This window comes from Hippocampus guttulatus, chromosome 23 (genome assembly GCF_054856545.1).
Source record: "Hippocampus guttulatus isolate MCC_2025c chromosome 23, RoL_Hgut_1.0, whole genome shotgun sequence".
NCBI classification, from domain to species: Eukaryota; Metazoa; Chordata; class Actinopteri; order Syngnathiformes; family Syngnathidae; genus Hippocampus; species Hippocampus guttulatus.
The window spans coordinates 1,713,311-1,740,328 of NC_141283.1; the positions used below are offsets into that span (position 1 = coordinate 1,713,311).

General features: G+C 47.3%; 2 protein-coding genes across 2 annotated transcripts in view; one reads left to right on the forward strand and one right to left on the reverse strand.

Annotated features, from left to right (window-relative positions):
* Positions 1-207: 207 nt before the first annotated feature.
* Positions 208-2,161, reverse strand: LOC147185643 (large ribosomal subunit protein bL19m-like). Its single transcript, XM_086104181.1, has 6 exons — positions 1,932-2,161; positions 1,646-1,769; positions 1,393-1,511; positions 1,172-1,306; positions 922-1,103; positions 208-627 (listed from the first exon to the last, which is right to left on the reverse strand). Exons 1-6 carry the CDS (start codon positions 2,110-2,112, stop codon positions 394-396), a joined length of 975 nt encoding a protein of 324 aa, XP_085960307.1. The 5' UTR covers positions 2,113-2,161; the 3' UTR covers positions 208-393.
* Positions 2,162-2,841: 680 nt separating this feature from the next.
* The window catches only part of LOC147185644 (protein eva-1 homolog C-like), a 38,563-nt gene continuing 14,386 nt past the window's right edge, over positions 2,842-27,018 (forward strand). The window contains exons 1-5 of the mRNA XM_086104179.1: positions 2,842-3,347; positions 12,977-13,197; positions 14,059-14,182; positions 15,472-15,624; positions 20,016-20,159. Coding sequence (XP_085960305.1) covers positions 3,239-3,347; positions 12,977-13,197; positions 14,059-14,182; positions 15,472-15,624; positions 20,016-20,159 — 751 coding nt within the window. The 5' untranslated portion in view covers positions 2,842-3,238. The remainder of the gene's footprint in view (positions 3,348-12,976; positions 13,198-14,058; positions 14,183-15,471; positions 15,625-20,015; positions 20,160-27,018) is intronic.

Sequence of the window (27,018 nt, forward strand, 5' to 3'; positions counted from 1 at the left end):
ACTCAAATGGTTCTTTTTGGGGGGGTTGCGCGATGAAAGCACTAAAATCACTTTTGTGGATTGAAAGGCAAAAATCTGGCACGGGTCTCCCCCCACCCCGGCAAATACAGAAGCTCGTTTATGCAACAGCTGACCGGATCATGAGTATATGAAGGGAAACAGTGCCGCCTAGTGGCAAGATGAGGAAAGACAACAGACGCATGCAAGTGTTGCTATGTTGTGTGATATTTATTTTGAAGATCTGCAAGTGGGTGAAGACACGTGCTCAAAACATAACAGTCAATTTGTTTTTTTGTTTTTGTTTTTTTACAGCAAATGAGCAGTTCCATTTTTCCGTCCCACATGAACAAACTTCAAGCAAAAAAAGTCCAGTCTTCGGGGGAATCACAGACGTCAAGTGCTTTTCAACTTGCTCATATCCTGCTGGATTTCACTGGAGATCTCCTCCTCAATCTTGGAGGTGTCGTACTCCCGCAACATTTCGAACTCCTGCCAAGGCTTCGCCCACTTCTGCGCCCGCTCCATCCTGGCCTGCGACACGCACAGGTCGAAGCGGATGCCCCGGATGTCGAACTTGGGCCGTTCCCAGCGTTTGGACCACGGCCGTGGACGCATTTTCACTTTAAGCTGGAGGACGGAGAGCGAAGCAGAGTTCAAATATGAATTCCTCCCAGGTATGTGCCATTAGTAACCCAACTATAATGTGTCTCAACATTTATTTGTTTTTGTTTTTTTTGTCTTGATTTGTTGCAGACCTTGTGCTTCGTGATAACATTCTTTTGAGGACCTGCCATGTTTACTTTGATACTGCAGTTGTACTTAGTAACGTCTTTGAGTTGCAAAATGCCACTGTATTTCCATGTTAGTAATTATGAGACGGATAAACAATGTTCACGCTTGTCTTCCAGATGTCCTGCTCACCGTGTTCACTGGCACCTCTCCGCTGGGGGAGACGGGCACAGGCTTCATTTCCGGATCCACGGTGCTGTACTCGGGCAAGGCGTCTCTCAGGTACATCAGGTTGTCATCCAGCCGTTTCTCCAACTTCAGAACCCGGATCTCCTGAATGCGCGGATTGTACATCTCGTAGCAGATCTCCACTCCTGGAAACCAAACCGTAAACATCACCTGCTGTATTATGAAGTGAAAAATAGCGGATTGATGAAGTCACCTTGACTATTGATGATGTTCCTGAGGATAAATGTTGCTCCGAGACCCTTCCCGCCTCTCTGGATGCAGATGCCAACAAAACTGTTTGATTTGCCGCTGGCATTGGGGTCAGCCATGGTCACAGCAAGGATGCTGCCTATAAAATCAAAAGTCACACAAGTCCCTATGATTTACGAAAACGGGTGTTCCTGTGCAGAATGGATGCTGATGCGAGTGACTTACCCACGTAGAATTCAGGAAGGTCGATCACAGTCCTCCTGCGGACCATGTCTTTCCTCTCCATGTAAAACTTCAACGGGTTTGTCCTCTGCCGTGGTGGGATGAACTCTGGGCTGAGGAACCTAATATGCAAACACGCGTCAAGGTAGAGCTGAGTGATGTTGTCTTCAAACAAAATCTGAATCCCTCCTTGAGGGATTCCCAGCGGTACAATTAACGTGAAAATTAATGAAATGCAATTCGATTTTGTGCATACTTCCGCAGAGCTGCCTCATTCTGTGTTTTGTCTACTATGACAGGCTTGGGCGGTGGAGTGAATTTCGGGAGCCGGCCTCCGTCGCTTCCCGCAACCAGACGACACCCGGACGTGGACAAGAACCCTGAAAACAAAACAAGTCCCGGTTATTTAACTACAGCTTTATAAGCATTGCATTACAAGGGGGACGGAGGTTGTCGACCTCTCCGCTAACTAGCAGCGTTAGCTTCCTGTTAGCTCAGGTGGACACACAAAGGCTAATGTTGAGCAAAAAGCGGTCACTTACGTTCATTCCGGAGCTGTATGTTTCTCAATAACTTTGAGGAAAATAGACATATTTCGAGGCTTTTAGCGGAGGCCGCCATCTTTGACCTTCTGTTGTCGCGTGCCTTGTCCGGAAGCCGCGCTGGGCCAAAACTATGTTGGTTGAACTGAAGTACAGCTGACTGACCACAAGACGGCAGCATCGTGTTAAAATGGGCTCGAACTGTTATTGAAATACAGTGTCAAAAAAATCTTAAATTGTTGGCAAAATGTTGCCTTGGGTTTCCCATTTGTTAATTGACATACTATCCAATTATGTGTATCATAGTCTTTCGTAAGTGCATCTCGATGTAATTAATATATTGTGGGAAAGCAATTCATTTCAGTTTTTCAATTAAAGCAATGATGTTTTTTCATGTAAATATTGAACAAAATTTATAGGCGATATTCAAATGCAACACTACAGGTGCGAAACAGTAAATTAGATCAGTGATTGGTCCCAAAAATCATTTATTTCCCACAAATACTGTTTTTGTTCACTGAAGTTTTGTCACGGGAGGAACAGTGAAGTAGTCGTCCACTAGATAGCACGGGTGATTGCGAATGCCAATCATACAACAGATCTTTTTAAAAAAATTATGTTAAACCAAACATTCCAGTGTGTACCCTACTCATTACCTGCCCCGTAAGAAAAAGCTGACCGACCAAATTCAGTTCTTTCTCGTGGTTTCAAACAGCGATGGCTGTTTGAAAGTGCTCTATAAATACAGTTGAGTTGAGTGGCGACTCCCTTTAAATGTTTTTTTTTAACTACCGAAATCAATTTTCCACGATATAATTTACTGAGATTCGCCTGGATGCGACCTTATGTTACGACAACATTGCAGGTGTGATTGGAAAATCGCTAAAACAATAAACGATTCGTATATTCTAATCGAGGCAACTTTTTATTTTATTTTTTTTTAATATCAAAGCAGTCGCGCAAAAGTAATCTGATATTTCTTCCAGTTGCGTCTGCAGGTGTCAGGAAGCCTGCAAGGAAGAGGGGGGGGGGGGGGGCGACCGTCTTCTAGGTGGACTGCCTCCACCACCACCACTACCACCACGCCGAGTTCAAAGAAGGGAAGAAGAAAAAAAAGCTTGCAGCTGCAGCCTGAAGGAGGAAGAAGTCGAAGAAGAGCCTCCATCCCGGTGGGACGAGCGCGCTTGACGGGACATTGAACGTCTCATGCGGGCCACTCGGAACCTTCTCGCCCGCGCTGCTGCTACTTCCGATGTGGACTTTCTGGTTCCAAGCGGGATCTCACATGCGCCTTTGACTCTTCAAGGATGTTCCACCTCGATGGGACTCTGTCAGCCGTCACTTCTGCGCTCCTGTTAGGAATAACTTGCCTGGCCGTCGTCTGCGATCGCTCCACGGGCTCATCGGACTTCTCAGGTCAGTTTGTGATGTTTACGATCGCGTTCCAAATACGCAATCGATTAGTGTTTCCGAGGCAACGACAAGCTGACATGTGCACGCGCTTGTTGTTGTTTTTTCTGCTGCGCCACAGATTGGGTGGAGAGTGGAGCAGCTGCGATCCAGGAATAGCGATCGCGCATGTTTTTTTTTTACATGCGCTCTCCCTCGAAAAGTAAATTTAGTTAATCCGTTCGAGGTTGCGCGATGTGTACTGGCCGCTGCACGCGCACACCGGTTTGTTGTCTAGTATCGACTAAACACGTGGCTCAATAGTTGTGCAGATTTCGTTTCGCATGCCTGGCAGAGAAATGAAGCAGGCGCTAGTTGCTGCGTTATCGAATGCACATCATGTTTTTAGTCTCAAGTCTTTTCATCTCAAGACCTCACGTATGAAAGGTATTTTGTGTTGTTTATGTGGCTCTTCAGTGTAAACAGTTGAACAGTGCTGCCTAAAAAGACACCATTTGTTGACAAGCTAGACGCATTTCACGTGGTTGTCTGCCTTGTTTTGGGTTTTTGTTGACTTGTGACTGGAGAGCTTTAATTTGGAACCTCCTACTCTTCCGTTTTTTGCGATCATGGCACTCCCAACTTCCTCGACGTGTCATGAAAAAGCCTTCCCGCTACTTGGCCTCCACACTCAACCGCATCTTTATTTTTAAGTTGGCCAGTGAAGCGCAAAAGCGGACCCTCCTATCTGTGGAGATAAACGACAACCAAGTTTGGTTAAAGTGTGACTTGAAGGAAATTATTACTGAGATAATGTCCTGACCTTTCCTGCATTTACAGCCGAAACGAGAAAGCAAACAATACCGCGGCGCGGCGTGCGGACGAATATTCCCTGGTTTGCGTTGGACGGCTGTCAAAGTAAACGAGCGAGCTCGTATAAGTGCGTGAAATCTGCCCGTTCTTCTTCCAGCTCGAGTTTGTACGCAAAGGCATGACGGAGGCTGAGGGACCCGATGTCTTATCGAGAAAAAGGCTTTTTGTATGAAATCGGGGAGGAACACTTAATTAATGAGCCTCTTTGCTGGATTCACGGCTGTTGCTGAGCCCAAAGCAGGCCTGTAGGTTTTGTTTACTGTGTCATAAAACAGGAAGGCGGCTTTGTGGCGGTGTTAATTGCTCCCTAATGGGGTCTAATGGTCGGAAAGTACACCGCGAAAGGAGCACATCCGTGTCACATGCCGTCCGTACGGGCCGTAATGGTCACATGCGCTTGAATGTCAGGCTGTCATGAAAAACTGTGAACAAGCGCGGCGTGATTGCGGGCTTGTCGGTTTTCTATACGATATATTATCGTATATCGCATTTCTCACGGGAATTGCTGACGCAGCATCCTTGTACATCGGAACAAGTAAAACTCCCAAACTTTCTTCTGACCTTCAGTTTTGAGTCTGAGACTGCGAAAATCTTGAGGTGGAAGCCCAGACCGGCCGGCCTGGCCTATCAGTGTTGCCGTGATACTCTTCAAAACCTCCAGTGAAGGCTGCTTTTTTTATACTCCGTCTCCTTTGACGAAACCCATTTAACCCAGTCAATGGGATGTAAAGCTTTTTTTTTGGGGGGGGGGGCAGAGGGGTTAACTGAGGTCAACGCATCGTAACTACGAACTCTGCATCTGTGGTTCATTTTGTACCGTCAGTAGGTTAATAAATAATAATTTTGAAGCCGATAAAGTGAAGTCAGGCCGCTTCTTTTTGAAATATTTCGCATGAAAAGATCGAAACGATTTCTTCTTATGGTCCGACCCCAGTAACATTTTTCAAAGACGCTTTGTTGGCACATTTCTTGGTTTCGAAATGGATTTGATTCGATCGGTGTCGTAGATCTCCTTTATCTTAAGCGGCACATCACCAAGTTTTTGTGGTCGGTCCCCCGTTGTTGTTTTTATTGCGAAATACTTGTCTTGCCTTGATTTGAAGTTTTTAAGCATCCTCTTCAAAAATCTGCCCTTTGGAAGCTCATTTTCAGGCTGAGAAATTCTATTCTTGTGCCGTTAGTTCCCATTTTTGGTTGAAAATGTTGCACATACACTTGGCCCCTTCATCTGCTCAATTTTTATTTCTTTTTTGGAGTCTCGCTGGATGAGGTTTAATGCAGACCTCGGCGCTTACCTCCACATGTCTCCTGTCCCCGCTTTCACACACACGCACTCATCAGCTGCCCTTCCTTTTTCCTAACTGCTTTGCCTCCCCGGGGCTCTCCCCAAACGCTGCTTGTGTGTGTGTGTGTGTGTGTGTGTGTGTGTGTGCGTGTGTGGGCCAGGTGAGCACCATCTAAACAAATAGAGCCTCCGACTTGTTTTGTCTAGCCCACCGCAGGCAGACAGTGAGGCGGACAGTGAGTTTCTTGACATAAGACCGCCGCTCTCCTCGCAGGGGGGAGTTTTACTTCTTGGGGAAGTTCCAGATGCAAGAAGATGACATCATCGTTGTCTTTGTCTTATATCGGAGTAGAAACCGCAGAGTTCCGTGAGCGACACACCCACGCAGGCTTGTATTTTCCAAACGCAAAGCGGTTTTGGGATCTGCGACGAGACCTTCAAAAGTTGATTCGTCGCTCGTTAGCTCAAGTGCAGGAAGATGAAACGAAAAGGCGGACGACCGCAATTTGAAACGCATACTTTTGAAGTGCAAATTGATGGTAGTGTTTGGAATACCTAACGCTCCAGACACCCAAATAGTTGTTATGCTTGTCGTTAGGGTGCATCTTTGTGTCTATTAAAAAAAAAAAAAAAAAAAAGTGTTGAAAGGGTTCCTCCCTGTAAGAGACACTCAGCTCACACAAATACATAAAGCAGACATTGCACCTGTGTGTGCGTGTGCATGTGTGTTAGCAAGTGCTCTTGAATTGAGAGGCGGAGCCTCTTCCAAGTCATGCATGCAGAGCCATTAAACCATTTACCCAAATGTATATTATTGGGCCTGTGATGTTTTAAAAAAAATAAAATAAAATTAAGCGTATCAAAGGTGTTATCTACCTTCAGAACACTGAAACAATCTCATGGACATTCCAGAGTGAAAAGGCAAAGCATGTGGAAAGAGCGGCGTTGACGTGATTAATGTGGACGTGTGCTCAAACGTGGACGTGCCTCAAAGCTTTGTGTCAAAGCAAGTCAAGTCTGGGCACACAAGGCACCTTAATGTGCGCCAATCAAAGTCGTCTCCTTGCGGTGCCGCCGTAAACGGCGTCGTAATGTTTGAGGAGCTTATTAATCTTATTTTGTCGCCGGGGTGATGTTCAGCGCGGTGCGAAAACCACTTTTGAAGGGTTTTCAGTTCGTTATTATTTCATCAGAATGACTGGAGTGGAAGCGTTTGCAATTTTTAAACCATGTGCTTGTTTTCAGAGACACTTGTGCAGAGTTCTCGGGGTCTTAAGAATACGACGGGTCTTAAAAATCACATGACGACTGCTCCTCGACTTATGATGGCAAATTGTTATTTAGCATCCAGCAGTTTCCGTCCCTGCGACATTTTGTGGAATCGTCTTGTGGGATTGATTGCCGCTACTCTTGTCCTTAGTTTGTGCACTGAAAAGGACACACTGACCATGTCCGTCACGACCGCGGCAAACCACGGGACCCCCTAAGGCACAGGTGTCAAACCCAAGGCCCGGGGGCCGGATCTGGCCCGTCACCTCATTTGATATGGCCCGCGAAAACAGCTCAAATATGTCAATTTCCATGACCCTTTCTAAAATGTCGACCAACATTTTAAATTCTTATATGGAAAAAAATAAGAGACAAATTCGAAGTATTTTTCTTGTTACCAAACCCCTCATGATCGTAACTTCAACAACAGTTGAATCAACAGTTACTCTTGACTTCTTGATATGTTTTCAGTCAGAACGACCCTCCAAGTGAGACGGTAACAAAAATGTGGCCGGCGCCAAAAATGAGTTTGACACCCCTGCCCGGAGGCACGGCAACTAAGCTAACGCTAGCGCACGTGTAGCCTCGTATCCTAAAATATTAAAATGCCATCGACAGTTTTGAATCTACTCAGCTCATGGGTGACGAGCACCGGTTTACGTCCACCCATCATTTTATTAACTCAGCCTCCCTCCTCCAACTCCTTCATCGATCCGAACTTCCCCTTTCGGTCCTTCCTTCTCGTTTTCTTCAACTCCGCTAGTGTTGCAGAACGGAAGGGATATTGTAGTTTCGGAGGTTTGATGAAAAGCCGGGGAGGTGGGGCGCAGGAGGGTGGTGGGGGGGTGCAGTCAGAACAAGGAGGCTTTGTACAGACAAACTGTGTCGCCCTGACAGCCTGCATTACAACACGCTACAGCAGCCTGCTCCCCTCGGCAATGCTAATCTGTTGCTTTCCGGCCCCCTCGGAGCAGCTCAGGTAAGCGACCTTTTGGTCGACCCCAAAGCTGGAGCGTCTGTGTACATTTTGGAAGGGTCCTTCGCAGTTTACTCAAGATGACATAAGAGAACGAGGAACAGGTTTCATTCTGCATCGCAACATCCTTCAATCGTGTCATAGCGCAAGGATCGACAATCGTATTGAATTGTCCACAATGCCTTGCATGAAACGGTTAGGTAGCGAAAACCCACAGGTTGTCTTTTGAGTCCGGTCCTGTTGGAAGTTGATGTGCCGGCTAAGTCCAACTGGGCGTGCTCGCAGATGGCTTTTCTCCTCCTCGCCCACTACCGGGCTTGTTCTCTTGCTTGTTTTCACAGAGCCGCTCCACGGTTACATTTGGTTTAATCCCCTCCAAGCTCATCCTTTCAGCTCCCACCCACTTGCACCTTTTTTTTTTCTTCACGGTGCATTGTTGGACCTTCAAATCAGGAATGCCTTCTTGTTGTTTGATGCAGCCACACTCAATTCATTTTGGGGTGCGGGCGGTTCAGCAATACGCCATTTAAGTCAATACAGGTGGATCTGAGTTTTTTCCGAGCGACGTCTGTAGTCTGCAAGAGGTGCGGCTTTTTTCCTCGACTGGTCATGCCTACTTGGACGTGAATATTTGGCAGGCGTGCCACTCTAACATTGAGAGGTTGTTATTGCTGTTTTTTTGATTCGTCCTGGCTGAGAAAATTACTCTGTCGCTCAACCTTGTTATAGCCTCAGATCGACTTTGTTTGGTTTCGTTTTTTTACTCTGGCGAAGGGTGCAGATGTTCCTTTTAATAATCCCTGATACACAATGACTTCCTTAAAGGCTTCTGATTGAGCATGACAGTGACCACCTGTTGCTTTGACCCGTGCAAAAAGTTTGTTAGTGTGAGATTGTCTTGTCCAAATGATGTCGCAAGCCCTTCTAAAAATGGCGGAAGTAGGACTGGGGCGTAATGATTGCTTTCGTGATCATCCAGGATTTGATTTTTGATTCTCTCTGGAACTCGATCTCATTTCCTGCTCCCGACACATCATTAAAAAGCTGATCATTTTTTGACCTCTTTGACCTTTGTCCAGCCTCGGGCGTCATTGCCGTTTCATTGTCGCGACGACGAGCCTGCCCTGATGAAGGATCCATCTGTTGTTCACTGAGTGACAATAAAGCGACACAGACGCATCTGTCTGGTGTCTGCCGGGCCTGCCGGCATCGAGGTCGTCTGGCATTCACGCAGCTCTCGCGGTGTCATAAAAACGACCCATTAAAATGACAAATCTCACCTTTTCTTGCACTTAAGCGCCATTCCTGCGTCGTCACGCGGCGCACCCTGCGATCGTGTCCGCGGGCGACCCGACGCGGGGGATCTTCTCGCAGGTCACGCTTTCACCGCATTATCCCCTTTCAGCAGTGATAAGGACTCTCACAACGGATATGCACAGAGTAAAAGTGTCCTTTCGCCAAGCGTCCTTTGACCCCAAAGTGTCGTAAAAAGAGGCACGCGCTAGAGGAGGTCGCGGGAGGCCGCGGTTGTGACCCGAGTTTGGTTTTCGGGCCCCCTCCTCAGGGAAGAAGTGTCCTCTATCCAATTGTGAAATTATCCCTTTGGCCGCCAGATGTTGCGTAATCTGTATCAGCCCCACCCCCCCATGCCCCGCCCCAGACAAGAGAAGCGCTTCTCTCTTTATTGTGACCTTGGTCTCGTTGCCAACGTCACTTGGGTGGCCCTTTATTGTCAGTTACACAAGCCGCATTGATCGAAAAAAAAAAAAAGGCTCATTGAGTTTACAAGTTGTGAGCCTGGCATGTCTGCGGCACTTCATCGCTTGTGATTATTCGGTGCTCTGCTTTCCATCGATAAACTCGGTTGGTGATGGCGGCAGTGTTTTTAGTACACCAAATTGCTCATTTTTGTGGGAAAGGTCGGTACGGTATTCGGAAGGACCAAGCCAAGCAAAGACGTACGGGCCAGGATGTTAACTCATTCAGTACCAGCCAATTCTAAACCAAGTCTGAAAAGACGTTTAAAAACGTCTTTGGGAGTGAATGAGTTAAATAGCGTTCATGTGTGGCGGTTTCGGTTTGCCTGTGTGTAGGGGTTGCGCAGGAGTTTGAAATGAGAAGCCGTCTGAGGCGAGGAGGGAAAGGATGTGGCAATCACAAGTGTTTGCGTTTGCATCTCCGGGGGTTGGATTACTCCAGCTGCTCCGCTTTTCGCCTCTCGGGCATTGGAAAGTGCGTAGATGTCTTCGCCCAGTCGAATGAAGCCGACCATCATCGGTTGATATTGATAACAGCCAGCGAGGCAAGCCCTCGGGTTGTTTGGGAACAAAAAAGAAAAGCGTAAGAAGGGGGACGTGTTGGAACAGCGTCAGCTTTCGTCTTTGGATTTGCAATCACTCGATTGTGGTGCATGAATGAATCCGATTGTTGTTTTAGATTTGCTTGGCTTCCATGGGAATCAGAAACCAACACGCTGCGCCACCCCCCCCCCCCCCCCCCCCCCCCCGTCCCCAAATGACCCTAAAATGTACTCCCACCGATACCTTCAACGACCAAAAGTTAAAACTCACAACAGCTGATTCGACCAATCCATTTCCTAAGTCAGTTCCAATCGCTATTTCAATAATCGGCTTGATCATCCGCTTGACATTTCGAACCTCACGAAATCCAGAAACGTCCGTGTCAGAGAACAACAAGTGCAAAATGTCCTGAAACATTAACCAGTTGAACGTGTGCATTTAAAAAACATTGAAAGAAGGTCAAATGAAGTTCCCCTGAAAAGGTGAGAGTGCTTTTGCGATTGATTCCGACATTTCACCCAGAAGCCGAATGTCCTTTTCTTGTAAATATTTCACATGCTGTCATTTTTTTTCTCATAATTTGGGTCAAATTTACAGCTGATGATTTGTGTGTGTGTGTGTGTGTGTGTAAATAGACAATCTCCGGTGGTTTCACGCAAGACTCAGTGCAGCACTTGAAAGAACTCGCCGTGAGCTACCCATTTACTCTCCTTCAGTCGTTTTAAAAAGTAATCCAACCCTGACTTGATGTCAAGTTGAACCACGTCCACCTTTCACCCGCCCCCCCCCGCCCGAAAAGCCGACTAATCCAAAACGTCATCAGAAAGGCAGTGGAATGCGACCAATTTTAAGAATGCCAAAAAGTCAAAACGATTGTGTCCGAGGAGTGAGAAATCTTTGCCGTGTCGTTGGGCTGCGCTCCCGGCGGGGGGGGGGGCTCCGACGGCCTCCGACGGCCTCCGCGGTCTGCGGGGGAGAAGTAATTAGTACAGCAGCTAAAGCCACCAACTCCGGCTGCCGCATCCTTGAAACCGCCGCCTGCCTCGCTCGCAACGGCGGAAGGCCTTTATCGCTAAACGGCGAGCTTTCAAAGCCGATTTCAGACGACCGAACACGCGATGAATGACTCCCCCCCCCCCCCGCCCTCTCTTTCTATTCATCTCGCGCTCACTTGGTCTCTCACGTCCTCAATAATCACCACTTGAAGGGAATTCCTTCCGCGGCGGCGGCGGTGGGCCCCGCGACTCTGCTTTTCCGAAACATTTGATGGTTTTGACAGCTATAATTTGCTTAAAATAACACCAATAAAGCCGTGAAGCTGTCAATGCTTCAAAATGCTAATGGAGCCAGGATGAAACGCAATGCCGGGCCCTTTGATTTTGTGGCTTTTCGTGAACTTTGTTTTGGCCGGAATGCGATTTGAGGTCTTGTTACAAATATATCGTTATAGCACTTGATCTATTTAAAGATGTTGGACTCCCTATTCACACGACCCCCCCCCCCCCCCCCCCTGCCTTTATCATACCAGCAAAGGATATATTCTTGATCCTTTGCTGGAAATGACTAATCTTACTGTAGCTGACTGAGTCGCAAGCGAAATTCTCCTTCCGTATTTCAAGTGGCCAAGGCACACACCAGAAGGAGCAGCAAAAATGGGGATTGAATTTAAAAAGTTTTTTTTAAAAATGCCATCACTGGTTTCATTCTTTACCTTCCGTTTAATTAGATCCTCCATAAAAGTCGACTCCGACACCACCCCTCCATAAAGTTGAAAAGAAACGCACCTGTTGCCTCGCCTCACAAGTCTGCCGCGGGTGCAAACGTGTGACTCATCGCCGGCGGTTTAATAAGCATCCATATTGAGACGTGACCTTTGGAGGCCTTCCTCCTTGGAACCGCGACCATGGCGATAAGGGTGGGGGGGGGGGGACAATGTGTGTGTTTCCACGTAAGCGCACAAGTGTGTGTGTTCCAAGGTAATCCCCGCCTTCCAAGTAAAAGCTCACCAAATAGAAGTAATTGAATCACATACTGTGTCCACCTGATGTGTGTGTGCGTGCGTGCGCCCGTTGACTCTTTGCATCTGTTTGCATAGCACTTCACCAGGAAGTTTGCACTCAGTTTATAGGTTGTTTTTAGTTCTGAGCGTTTCTCAAGGTTTTGACATGAAGATCTGGCCAGTGACGTTTTGTACCTCTTGACGGTTCTTCCTCTTCTGCATCCTGAAACGGGGACTCAACTGTAGACCGATGCAAGAAAGTGACGGCCTGGGTATCGTCTCTTTGTTTTTTCGGTTTTGTCGTCACCGGCCGGAATGTTAATGGTGGCTCTTTTGTTGTTTCGGTTGGTTCTTTTGTGAGTGAAAGCCTGATTGTCGTTTTTTTTTTTTTTTTTTTAATGACTGTTGATGGGAGGAGTCATGCAAAGAAACATAAAAAAAAACTGAACGCAACGAAACAAAGGATATTGTCCTGGATATGGCGTGCGTGTAACATATAATTATGACAGTGGGGATAACATTAAACTGGTAAAAAAATATATACAGTACATATACAGGTATATATTAAATAAATGATAGCACATATATGACATTGACATAAAAGTCAACTTCATGAAAATCGATTGAGAAACTGGCAAGTTCAGATTACATTTCAATGTCATTGCATTGCCCTCGATGGGCACGTCGCCCCATTCAACATGGCCGCCACGTCGACGCGTTTGTTTGGGGTGTTGGTGACATCGCCCAGTCAGAGCTGTGCCACCAAATGTTTGAAATGTCCACTAATGACAGCAAACTGACACCTCAAACAATACAGACAGCGTTGAAGACACGATGTTTATTTCAGTGACTTAAACATTTACCCCCCAAAAACTGCTACATATATATTTTTTGTCCCATGAGACTCCCTACCCTGCCTGAATATTTATTAACAGTCACTATGTGCCCTCGCAGGCTACTTGTCCAAAGTGTTAAAGAACTACACGGAGCAGGCCTGTGACGGAGAGCTCCTGTCTGCGCGCTGCCCACCTCGCACCACCATCACGGTCCAATCGGCGTTTTACGGAAGGAAAGGCCCCTCCGACCTCCATCAATGCCGTGAAAGCTACCAGGCCCTCCTCGGCTATTATGACGCTCGTGGGGATGATCACTGCTCCGTGTCCACTGCCCTACAGGTAACCACCAGATAAGACGCCAATGCTAGTGGGCTAATGTGGCAAACTAATCAGCAACCGTATGAATGATTATAACTGCAGGATACGAACACCGACCGTGAACTGGCTTTGTGTTATTTGCCCAATGCTGAGAAAAAAAAAATCTGTCATCATCAAGTAAACACGAGTTACGCAGCAAACGTTGTGGTCAAGGGTTAATTCATATTCGGGGGGCCCGCTGGTGATGTAACGCATTGTGAGTGAGTGTGTTTTCTGGTAAATTAAACTTCCTGAAGAGGAAGCAGGCTTCTCTTGTTTTCCGGTGACACAAAGCGATTTCATGGGCTCTTTGCCTCAGTATCTATCCCCCACCCTCTCAAATTAGGATGCGAGTGCAAGTAGCGCAACGCAATACAAACACACACGCCCGTCTGCCATTTATTCGGCCGTGCGGTGTGTATTTTTAGTACATTGTAGTGTTGAATGGAATAGCCTCTGCCCCCCCTTAATGGATGCCCGGAGACATAGAAGCGCATTGTCTTCCAAGTGCAAAAGTGACAGCGCCGCTGTGTGCTGCGGCCCCTTTTCCACCACCGTGACCCGCACTCGGTGATCGACGGCGGAACAGTTCATTTAGTTGAATGTAGCACGTCGTTGACCGAGTGCAGAGACCACCCGTGGCTGGCGACCGGCTAACTTGAATGTCACGTGGTGGACGAATGGAGGATGAAAACTGAGATGGAAATGGGATGAATGACTGGAGTGGACCTTTCTGGGGGGTTTTTTTTCGAATCCTGTTTGAAGTGGTTTTAGGTTTGCCTGCTCCTCATTGTTAAACTGTGTTTTTGGTCCTCCCCCCCCCCCCCCCACCCCCCTGTTTAGAAAATGCTGGACGAGTGCCAAGACAGGCGGAGCTGTCAAGTTCTCGTCAACAGCCGCGTGTTTGGGACGGACCAGTGTCCCGGCAGCAGCAAATACCTCACACTCTGGTACAAGTGCAGACCCAGTAAGTCCCTCGCTGCATTGCATCTGCTAATGAATATTGATGGCACTTTGCTCCTTTAAAAAGAGGGGAGGGGGGGGGGGGGTCGCACAGGATGAACCTGGAAAAAAAAAGGACTCAGCACATACAGCTACATGTCAGAGGCACTTCAAAAAGGGGGCAGGTTTAACCCCCCCCCCCCCCTCCCCCCAGTCTCTCATCTCAGACCTCACATAAATCTAATGGTCAAAGAGTCAGCCTAGGCCAACTAAACGATTGCTTGACAGGCAAGGCAGCATTTGGCCGTCAATCATCTGGAATCGGCTCCACCGGAACAGGATCAGCGGGATTGAGAAATGGATGGATATGTTCCCTCGAAGTGGGGGGGGGCGGCATTCTGATTTTACCAATCAGCTCTCTCCGTGAGCCAGGAAGCTGAGAGCACGGTGACAACAGCACCGTAATCCCAATCAGACCCTTGTCATCATTGCAGGCTCCACAGTGGAGTGAGCAGAAGTGTGTGTGTGTGGGGGGGGGGGGGCGTTTAATCCACTGATCCCAACTTTTTCCTTCCTCCAATCAACAGCTCTTTTGTTCCCTGCCACTTAACCAATGAATTGTCCGGGGGAAGAAAAAAGCGCTCTGTGGGGGGGGGGGGGGGGGGGCACCACCAAGAAGTGTCACTGCCCCTGAAAGAAGAGGCGCGCGTAGGATCGAAAGAGGAAGTGAAGGAGAAAGAGTCCATCCATCAGCAAAAGACGCAACAAGCTAATGGCGCTCCCTTCTCGACTCCTTTTCTCTTCTGCATTCCTGTTGCGCTCCCCACCTGAATGGGGGCTGTTTTCATTTGCCGGCCAGCGGAGCTGCTCTGCTGGTCACAGGTCACCATGACTGGATGTGTGTGAGGAATGCCGCTTGCGTGGCTCTACTTGTCCACCGGGCAACTTTACCTCTTGTGTGTTTACGCTGCGCGATGCCTTCGGGCATCTATTGAGAACGGGAACATTTGACATTTTAGACCCTATGTTCATACCTGACGACAGTAAATACAGCCTGGAGCAAATGTTCAAATGCAAATGGGGATTGTTTTGGTTGGTCTTGTTGTTAGGCAGGTTTTGTGTCATGAAATATCTGTTTTGGAAATCACTCCAAACCCCCCCAAGTGAGATCAAGGCGTTCATTTTGAATCACCGCTCTGTATTAAATGTCAATGACATTGTTTGGACTCTGACAAAAAATTACAATGGTGAAAAATAGCAAATCAAACTTGGTCCTTATCTCTAAAGTCCTTTTTTTTTTTTTTTGTCCCCCAGATGAATACAAAAGCAAAGTGGTGTGCGAGGAGGACAGGATGAGGCTGAGCTGCAAACGGGGGATGCAGATCGCGGTCTACTCCGCCATGTTTGGTCGCACCCAACAGGGCACCCTTGAGTGTCCCCCGCAGCACAGGAGAGCCTCATCAGCGGGTAAGCGACCATGACGACACTGCCTCAAAAAAAAATCAATTTGCACAATTGAGCATTGAGGGAAGAACTGTCTTGCTTTTCCCCCCCTTTTTTTTCCTTTTCTGAAAGGAAAACATACCAGGCGTCACCGTGTGTCTCGCTGTTTTTATTGATGACTCGTACATGTCAGGACTCGAACGCATCTTCAGCACAAAGACCTTCACAAATCCTGCCAGGCCTTAATTCCACTTTAAGTCTTTTCTGGGAGGGGAGGGGGGGGGGCGATGTTGCATGATTTTACCCTCATGTGCATCTTGGGAGATTTGCAGCTTCCTCCAGTGATTTGTTGACTGACGCACCCATTTCGATGCTTGAAGATGAGACAGATTTATTATCATTTGAAGCCATTGTTTCCTGGCCGGGCTTTAAATGCATCCTGAGATACATTGAAAAGCCCCGTGCACACAGCCAGTGCGGAACTGGCTCGGAATGTAGATCGGATGTCATCCCGTGCTCTGATGTGCCGTAGCAAGGGGGACAAGGATTGAATTGCCATTAAGAATGTTTCCCTGCGTCTGTGTGTGTGTGTGTGTGTGCGCGTGCTTGCTTGGATGCATGACAACGATGCTCATAATTTAACCTCTACGTTTTTATTGTTGTTTACGACGCCAGTGTGAGTTTAAATGGCGAGGTGCACAATGCAATGCCGACATGCCCCTGCAGTGTGTGCGTGTGCGTGTGCGTGGCCCTCTATGCGACACCAGGTTCAAAAGGCTAACACGAACAGTGTGAGTAAAGCGCATACCGTGCCAATGGAGTGACCTCCACTCCAGTAGCACAGCAGGTGGCTTGGTGTGTGTGTCTAATATCTAGTTTCAAGCTCGACATTAAATACAGTAGCGTAACTGTGGCAGTAGCGTTGGCAGATGAACTCTACTGTTACGACGATACAAAGGCCAGATTAGAGGCAGGGAGAAGCATTGTTGAACCGTCAAATGGCATTTCGCTTTGAGCGCGGTCAACAATGCGCATGGAAACGGCACGCTCGCGCACACTCGCATTCGGGCTGTTCCAGACTGTCGAGTGGGATTCCCCACGTCTTTCATGTGGCTCCCGTGTCACGCCGAGCTGCAGGAAGTGAGCTTGTCCTGAGTGACGGCGCAGACGCACACTGCTAATTATCTTTCAAAAGCAGAGTTGGTGACGTCTGGCTCGACGTCCAAAGCTGAAATCGGTAGTTTTGGTTGTCCTGGCATTTTGGGCATGTTTATTGTGTGCTGTTTTACCAAAATAAAAGTTTGAGGTCAGTCACAATTGTATTTTGGGAAAATTCAGCTATAGTTTGTGAAATGTGTACATTTCATAGCCAGAGTAGACTGCGTGATAGCACGACGAACCCGCATGACCAGAAATATTTAGAGGGAGTGCACAAAAGACATGCGCCCAATTCTAAGACTTCTTTGATGTTGTTTTCTCCCCTGTTTTTTTTTCGTGCCGAGTCTGACAGGTCTTAACTGTGATGGAGGAGCCTCAAAGCAGTAGCCCTCTTCTCTCATCTGACTCATTATCATCAGACAAAACTCCTGACATCTAAATTACCCCCCCCCCCCCCCCTTTGCCGTGTCTGATATCGCTTTTTCTTTCTCAGGGTCGCTATGCTTTCATGGGTTTCAAACTAAGCCTAAAAAAGACCAGAGGTAGGGAGCTCCAAAAATGACATTGCTATTTTTTCAATACACGGTAACTTTTTGCCTCCCTTGGATGCATTAGCAATAAATAATTACTATGTCTACTATTTTTATGGAAGAGGAATTTGAGGTGATATATTGCATTTCTGCGAGTCGTGGCCTCCACTCAAAATTAATAGCTGGGTGCGCCATGCATTTAACAAACACCTCAAACTGAGTCATACTTATTTTCCCTGCTGGAAATAAATAACAGGTGATACAATTTGGCACGCAGTACTTTTTGTGTTACTCTGAGCACCCCCCTCCCATCATATGGTGTTCCACAGGGTTCAATTTTGGGGCCCTTGTTGTTTCCATGAATGCCCTTGGGTTCCATCTCAAGATAACATGGTGCTCCCTTTCACTGCTAAGCAAATGACATTCAGAGCTGTCCCGCTAAGCAAAAAGGATATATTCTCCTTAAGGCCACCTTTGTCCTGTCTGGAAGAAATCAAACAGACAGATGTGCATCTGTAAAGCAGAACAGATGCAATGTGGAGTTTGTGGACAGAACATTTTTACAAAAAAGGAATTGAAATTACTAAATGTTTTAGCCTTAAAAGATTCATTGTACACTGTAGTGGAGTAAATACAATACAATACAATACATGCTGATTTATATAGCGCTTTCACAACAGCGACAGCTGTAACAAAGCGCTTCACAAAACAGTTAACATAAAGTAAAATAATAAACAACACATAACATAAAACACGGACAGTCGTGCAGTCCTAACCACTTTTAAATGACAGCCATGCCACGGCATGAGGAAATACGATATATAATTTAGTGTACCGCTTATTTTCCCACCTATAGCAAAGCACAAATGGCGTTGCAATGAGAAGTCAGGTGTTACTCATGTTCTACATATTTTGTGCCCTCAAAATATGCAGCTATCACCTTACACACCATTGCATGTCATATGTCGGCCATACAAAGGCTTGAAGTACCACAAGTGGCTTATGTATCAAACGATAGGCTTCACATGTGAGTCATATGAGTGGAGGAGGAGATAAAATAGGTCCCCCCCTATTGTAAATTCCCAGACAAGTTGTGTGTGTGTGTGTGTTGGGCAACCCGGAGCATTGTGTTTGGAGCTTCACCCGCCAGAATATTGAGAAATTTGTATTTTCTGAAACCTTTGTGTTCATCTTAAGTGAATAAAAAAATAGGCTAGACCGTCCTATTTGCATCCGTCTGTTTTACTCATGAGAGCCCTCATGGGTGACCCCCCCCCCCCCCCCAAAAAAAGTCTCTCTAATGACTCCCTCACTCCCATTTTTGGATCCTAATCCAAATCCTGTTCTTCTGTGAGACTCCTGTTCAGCTTCAAATCACAGTAGTCAGGCTAGGGAATCCGAATTCCAGCTAATAGGCGCATGTCTGTCAGTGGACACGAACATCAGAAGGAACAGTTTTCAGCAACAAGGCAGGCCAGAAGGTCATCGTGTCATATTATATCCAATTAGACTTGCGTAGAAACAGTCATGAGGTACTTGGCACATGTGGCCTGGAGGACTTTATTCAAACGGAAAGAAATGTGATGTGAGTCGGAAATTTTGGAATTTTATTTCATTTAAATTGAAGGTTGGGCTTTAACTGGAGTTCAGTAAGCAAGTATGAACGTATTTCGGTTTTTGTTTGGCTTTTTTTGGGAGGTGGGGGGCTTTTTTGTTGCACATATTTCAAAAGCAAAAATATGGCGGTGTTGCAATATTAATATTACAGCTAAAAATGTCCTATTTAGAAATATTTGGGTAAATTGTATTTTTTTATTACCATTTTAAGTTGAAATAAATACATTTTATCCTGCTTCTGTTTTAATTCTTAGTAGCTCACAGTGTCCTGTCACTTTTTTAGACAAGACCCATTTGGCTACTCATGTTGGCCTTGGGGCTAACTAGTTCCCACTGCCATATTTTTTAAGTACAGTGCACATTAATCAAGATAATAAAACTGCATCCGTGTTTGCAGTGTCTCTTTCGTCTTGCTCCATACCCCCATCGTCCATGCGTAACTGCTCATCCCTCCCCTCCCCTCTCTGCTCTGTGAGGAGACACAAAAAGGTGACTGGCCCCAATTAACCTCAGAGACGGCTCTTTCGCTCCACTCCATAAGTAGCCAATCATATTGGTCCCTGTTTAATCATGTTGTCCCCTTAGCTCATTAACGGTGACAAACAGTATTAGCCGGTATTGAAACCTTGACTTTTTAAAACCACGCTCAGCTGGGCAAACCGCAGATTGGCTTCTTAAGGGATTTTTTTTTTTTTTAAGGTTTAAGTTCTCCCTGAAGCTAAAACAAATTGTAAAATGCTCCTAACCTTCACCTGATCAGTGAGCGCGCACTTGTGGGGAAATTGTCCAGTCTCTGAAATGTCTCGACAGTTTTCAAGTTCCACGCTGCTTTCCAACAGGCTTTGACCTCACTGTGTCCTGGTCAGGAATTTCAGATTGTTAGTTCCTGCTGGGGAATGTCCCTTTGCCTCCACCGAAGTGCGTGGGTTCACATTTTAGGCCAATGTTACTGCATTAAAAAGTCTGTGGTTGAATTCACTCGAACATTTCCCCTCTGACTTGTGGCACCACTCATTGTGGCCTGTTGACATGTCTGTGGTGCTTTGCTCTAAAATCCATCTACAACAACTTGCATCCTCAATAAATGGTCAATCATTTGTCTTCCGTCAGATTGCCAGTCGTCCATCGCCCTGCGGGTCGTCACGTCTCGCTGTCAGGCCAAGAAGAGCTGCGTGGTTCGAGCCTCATCCAGGGAATTTGGGAATCCCTGCTACTCTGGCACCAGGAAGTACCTCAGCGTCATCTACACCTGTGGTAAGTAATCCGCTTCCGACGTGTGCCACACGGGGGCGCCGTTTCCCCAACGATAAGCTTCACTGTCTCACATTGTATTTATTCATTTTACCAAAAGGGACAACTGTGTACAGCGAAAGGCAGTTTTTCTTGGTTTGTGGCACGATTGTGTTGTTGTGGCTTTAAGAATTAGAACCGAATCACATTGTTGAGCGTTCACATGCTGGGATGCCAAGGCCGTCATTCTTGAAACCATTCTCTCGGGCGCGCGCACATTATCCAGATGCCCGAACATCCGGGACTGATCAATCAACGTCGTGGCCTGGAGCCTCTCAAATCCGCCACAGCACGGACGACTCAGTCTAGACCTGATTCACACCGGGCTCTCTTGAGTGTCATGTTATCTTTTGAAAGTGCCTTGTCAAATAGTTCTCCAAGTGGCCATCCCCCACCCCCTTTTTTTTTTTTTTTAAATCTCGGTAACAACCGCCGGATGCAGACAAGAACAGGCCGACGCTTGAGCCGTGTTTATGGAGTCGTTTTGGTCTTCAATCGCTGTCTGACCTCCCTTATCTGCCTGTGATAACCCATCACGAACTCACCAAACAGCTCGATCAGCGAGCGGGTGTTTGCGAGGAAGCGGGGAGTGGGGGAAGCGGAAGGGTAAATGTTCAACAGAAAGACGCCAGGTTGGGCGATGGAGAGGTTTGAACTTGAGTATGTCGCTGAAGCGGCTGCAGACAGCAAGTTTGCCACAAGGCTTGGGCAATCTTAAATGTCCTTTTCTGACCCAAGTGCTGTTTCGCAGTCTTTTTGCAACACGGCAAAAATGAATGAAGTGGGGGCGGGGCTTTGTTTTTACGATGGCGTGCGTATTGTAGGTTCTGTGTGGCTCGGTGAACATCAGCTTGAGCTTGTGCGGTTTATCCAAGAAGCCTGTGGAGCGTTAGACAGTGGAAGCTTGAAAGTCAAACAGCCCGCAGGTCACACGATTCAGTCGCCCTACTGTTTAAAAAAAACAAAAGGAGTTTCTCTTGCTTACCATTTACTGTGAGTGTTCGATAAAAGCGACGGATTCAAATCGGGAACCTTTTGCGCTGCCTTTTTCTAATTTTATAGTGACTTCAACAATAAGCCCGCTAATTAATGGCTTATTTGATATATTGGGACGGCGCTTTTTACGAGCACCAGGTGCACCGCCAGTTTCTTTCTTCTTCAAACGTTCAATATCTACTGCTCAATGTCAAAAGAGACGTTTCTTTCGCGATCAAGAAATTCCGACAGTGCAGTTAAGGTCAAGAGTGATATTGTCAATCACCTTTTTGTTGTTGTTGTTGTTCTCGACAGAGCATAGTTGTCAGTCAATCGACTTCAAACTTTGGGGAATTATTGATCTTTGCCGGAGTACGAGATGTAGTTTACACCGCTAATCCGTGTTTTTGTTCCTATGCGAGTCTCGCCGCTTCAGTTTAGGTCCCTTCCTCCCCCGAGGCATCTCTCTAAACCTAAATCAAGATAAAGAGGCCCTCCTTCTACGACTTCCCGTTTGGTGCGCTGCAGCGTAACGGATGGGCCTCGGTAAGCCTCACGTGAACCATACACAGTAGACTCTTGTGTGTGTGTGGGGGGGGGGGGGGGTAGGTAAACGTCAGGGAAAGCGTAATGAACAACGCTAATTGCTGAGCGGGGGGGGGCGGAAATGGATTCATTCGCACCACTGAGCTGCCGCGAAAACACACAGCTCAAGTGTTTGGATTTGTAGCAGCTGTCCTCGGGCAGTCGGCGGGGGTACACCCTTGAACCGGTGTGCCAGCCAATCACAGGGCGGACATTGACATACGACGATCTGCGCACCTGGGGACAATTTAGAGCGTTCCGTTAACCTGCCGTGCATGTTTTTGGAATGTGGGAGTACCCGGAGAAAACCCGTGCAGGCACGTGGGAGAACATAACAACATGTGTTGATACTGGCCCGCTAGCGTGGACCTGCGGTCACTACTCGCTGCTCTGTAGCCCCAAACATTAGTCAAGCTGGGGGGAGAGAGAGCCCCAGAAACATATGTCCGTTAAGTACCCACAAATGAGAATAAACATGTTTTTGAGGATCTGACATCATGCCACACATGCAGTCCTGTGAGGAATCTGGTGCCGGTTCCAAGTCGAAAACCCCCTCAGTTCTCACCCTTTAAAAAAAAAAAAAAGGTGATTTAGGATGCTTGGCATGATCCAGACCTCAAAATGTTTGATGAACGTTTTTTTTTTTAGACGGTTCCCAATTGCGGTCAAAGAAGAGAAACAGTACTTTGCTTTCATTTCTGCATGCAATGGTTTCTTGTGACAGACTATAAAATTTGGTGGGAAATGCTTATTCGGAACGATCTACTGTCGAGGAAACCCATCATCTCGTCGGCGATCGTGGCTTTCGGTGATACAAACTGTATTACTGTCATCGTGATCGACTATTTGAGGCCCCCCCCCCCAAAAAAAAATTGGTCTTCGACTTTAAATACATAACAAACCATAATCCCCCCGCTCCCTAAAAAACGTTTTTCAAACTCATTTTACAGCATCGGAGGGAAACCAGAGAGCAAAACGTTTGCGGGTTGAAGAGAAAGTCGGTCTTTGTCTCGGTGCGTTTGATTTTTAGCGAGCAGAAAGGAATGAGGTGCTCCCCGGTCTCGTTTAAGACAAACCTGACTCTGCACAAAACAACCGCAGCTGGCAGGCTCAGGAACACCGCTGCGAGAAAATACACGTGACCTCGTCTGACCCTCTGTGTGTGTGTGTGTGTGTGTGTGTGTGTGTGTGTGTGTGTGTGTGTGTGTGTATTGCATTAATAGCATCTGTTGTGATACCTGCCAATACCCATACAAGGCATTCTGTGTGCGCGATTTGGTACATAGCTTAGCTGCTCTTGGCCAAAGTTAAAAATTAAACATCTGAAAATTTCCCGAGCGAGGGAGGTGGGGGGGGGGGGGCAGCTGGCGCCAAAGGGGTTGCCATGGCGACTTGCTGATGCGAGGGGCAATGCGGAGATTGTGCTTTGCCAGCAGGTTGAGGTCAGCAGTTGTGCGCCACGCGATAGCGCCTCGTCGACTGTCGTCATCTGCTTATCTGGTCGCCGGCCAAGTCGAGCGGCGCGCGCGGACACCAAAGTGCGGTCGTAAGCGCTAATCACCCTCAAACTTTGAGTTTCCGTGTTTTGATTTGAGATCACGGGCCGTCGGGGGGGAGGGGGGGCGTTTTTCACTTTGATTCGATTAAAATGCAGTTGGGGCAAAGTGGAATTGGCAGAAACGAGAGGTCTTAAATTCCCTCCTCTGTTTTTGCAGCCCCCTCTTGCTTTCACCCCCCGCCCCCTTTTTTTTTTTGCTTTCTCCATCCTTGCACTCACACGTTGTCTGTTTATGTAATCACTGCAGCAGTTTTGCTCGGCCGCCGCTCCGAACTAAATGAGTTAACGTGGGGAGTCTTGCTGGGACGCTAACTCTTGACGACCCGGTTCTTAATCGGATGCGATTGACTCGCGTAGCTGCAGATCAGTTTTATGCCATTTCATAACTCAATGCTATGAAATCAATCTCTCATTAAGAAATTGTTATAAAGACAGAAATGATGTGACAGCTCTTTTTATTACGTGGTTTTGGCTCGTCCTCCGCCGGCTCTCGAAATGGCAATTCCAAAGAGCGTTCACGTTGTTGCGATCAATGCGTCGAAAGAAGTCATGCACATCGACACAAGCGCATCTTCCCCATGTCTGCAATGGAATATTTGGGCAGCAAAGTGCAATTTGAGCGACCCCGCAAGGGGGCCTCCTACCCGTTCTCTCGTAAAGTCGCACACTCGGGGCACAACGGTCTCTGCGTCGCTCGGTGCACCGTGGCTCTTTAAATGTTTTTGTTTTCCGTCCAGTGTGTTCAATGGGAAGGTGGTGGTCGTTGGTGGGAGCCAGTGGGGGCTGGGTTGAATTTGCTGGTGGTGAGGGGGCAGCGGTGGGGGGTGATCTAATTCTTTTCAGCTTGTGGCTGGTTTCAGTTTTCTTCATGCGCTGGATGAAGATGGAAGGAGAGAATGAGGAAAGCAAATCAGAAGGAAGCGCGAGCGCGCTTGTGTTGACGTGAAGAAGCCGTGGGGCAAACGGAATGAATCGCTGCACGTTTTCCAGGTCGTCCCGCAGCACCGCAAATGTCATGTTGTGACGGCGATTTGCGATTTTTCCGACTTCTAGCTTCACATAAGAATCAAAAGTTGATCTGTTTTCAAATGTGAATTTAGAAATCAGGTTTCACTTGACTTTCCCATGGCTGCTATTTTTACCCAACGTCTTTCATAAACGCTGACCTGAACTGAGACCTGCAGAGTTTTTAAAAAAACATTTTTTAAAAAAACTCTTGACCTTCTGGATAAATTGGCCAAACCCTGCCTGTACACTTCACTAGCGTTTCCAGTTTTCTGCGTTTGTGAAAAATGACTCCGACCATAGTTCACTGGAGTCCCACATCCGTTTTTGTAACCATTTCCTGACTGATATCGATTTCAATCACTTAACCCCCCCCCCCCCCCTCTCCCCCTGTTGTGTTTTTGTTCTCCACGGTACTTTTCACGACATTGTACGAGGAGGCTGGTTGAGCCTGTTGCGCACCAACCTTCCCCGTTTCATCTGAATGAAATCCCCAGGTCATTTCCTGTAGCTGCACACTGCCGCCTCTCTCTCTCTTTCTCTCTCTCTCTGACACACGTATCCACGTCCCCCCCCCCCATTGTACCCCTCCCCTTTCCACATCCCTCGGACTGCTAACACAGTCGAATGTTGTGGAGGTGAACACTACATGTCCGGCTTGTGTCTGCCGCTTCCCTCTTTCTCACTCTCTCGTTTTCTCTCTCACACACACCCTCCCTCCTTCTCTCGCTCGCTGTCACATTCCTGTTGTCTAAAGCCGGCTTGAACTCGAAACTGGAAGGAAGGCAACAGTAAAAAAAAAAAAAAAAAGACGGCTTCTTCCACCTCCACACTGGATGAGAAGCGCTACGAGAGAGTCAGGAGTCACCTTCTTAAAGGGGGCTATTCATTTGTCTTCACCCCCCCCCCTCCCTCCTTACCCCCTTGCTCGCTCGCTCCCTCACTCCGTTTTTTTCCCTTTTTTGGGCTCTGCTTTCGTTCTCCTCGGACCTCACGCCGGACTACTCACATGTGAGCTTGTTTTCAAAGCGTGGGGAGTTTTTGACAAGAGTGTCTTTTTCAAGAAAGTGACCGCCGGGACCTTGGAGGGGTGTTTCCGTTGCAACAATGTGTGTGTAAGTGTCACCTTGACTTCAATCTGAACACGCTGGGATTAAGTGTTGTTAAATTGCCGCTCTGGGCTGCTCTGGGGATGTCGGAGCATCCTCGCTTTTCGAAACGGCTCGTCCGGCGGCATCACCTTCGGGGATGTGGAGGCGCTTTGCTTTTGAAAGGCGTGAGTACAAGTTAATTGGGCCGCACGTGCTAATTGTGTGCGTGTTGTAAGATTCCACTGAAACATGAGGTAACATGAGCAGAGTGGGCGACTCACCGGATTAAGCTCTTGGCAGGGAACCGCGGGTTTGTGTACGGATGAGGCAAACGGCGGTGAGGGTGTCTGCCAACACCGCAATTTCGACACAAACACGCGTCACGCGTACCTGAACTAGTCACCGTTTTACCGTACGCTTCTTTTGGCTAAGGTTGGCATCGCAGAGTGAGATCAGGGTGATTTTCATGAAACTTGATGGAGCGGTAAATCTCCAAAGGCCCTGTAATTATTCTTTTTTTTTTTTTTTTTTTACCTCAAGTCATGTTGATATTATTACTGAATTTGGCAACAGCGGACGTCTGTGTGAGTCGAACTTCGAGCACCTGTGAGGAATGAGCCCACCGGGAAGAATCTCGGGTCACGTTATGTAACAGCGGCAAACGAAATAACTTGAAGTATGCTAGCGTCAACACGCCAGTTGATTATTTATTTCACCTCGGCAAAGATGAATTCTGTTAGTGTTGAGAATGTCATCTCATTCAAGGTCTCTGTCTTCACCCTTTTCTGTTGGCGGAACCAAATCCTAGTTTTGCTACCTCCTGAGGCGGTGTTCCGAGTGTACCGACCACTCCGTGTTCGTCGAGCAGATTTGTTCTCATTGTGACATTTGAGGGAAACGCGGCTAGCGATAACAAACACAAACATACCCGCTCGCGTTAGCTTACCCTGTTGCCATACCTTAGCTCCGGATGCTAACCCTTTTGGGCTAACGGCATCTTTCCAGTTGCTTCTTTGTAATTCCCCGCATACGTTTTTCCAAATTCACGTTAAAATCACGTCATCCCTCGTAAACAGAAGACCAAAACGAGGTCATATTGCGGATGTGTAAACGACAACAACAAAAAAAATGGTCCGATTGGCTGAGCGAATGGTGTTGTCAACACGTGGCTTTCCTTTTAGTGACGCCTCTTTGCCTTCCTCTCACCACGAGCCAGATTTCCCACCAGTTGACTCTGCCCCTGTCCGGCGCGCACTCTTGCAAATCCTCATTCCTCCCAAACCACAAGGGACGCTTTGTTAGTAATTTATGAATTAGACTGCGGTTGAGGTTACGAGACGAGACGAGAAGGCAGGCGGCGCAGATACCAGAACCGGAATCGACATCGTCGGCTTGATGAGCACATTTCGATTAAAACCGAATATAAACTTTCTTGCGTTTATCATCCCAGATTAGCTCTTAATCTCGCGATGTCCTCCACAGATTAATTTTGACGTGACAGTGGAGAATGGCGCTCTGTACTTTGTCTTTTTTTTTCCTCTCCCGTGTCTGTCCTGCCCGTACACATTGACACACGCACAGATGTGATCCAGGGCTGCGGCAATAGCAT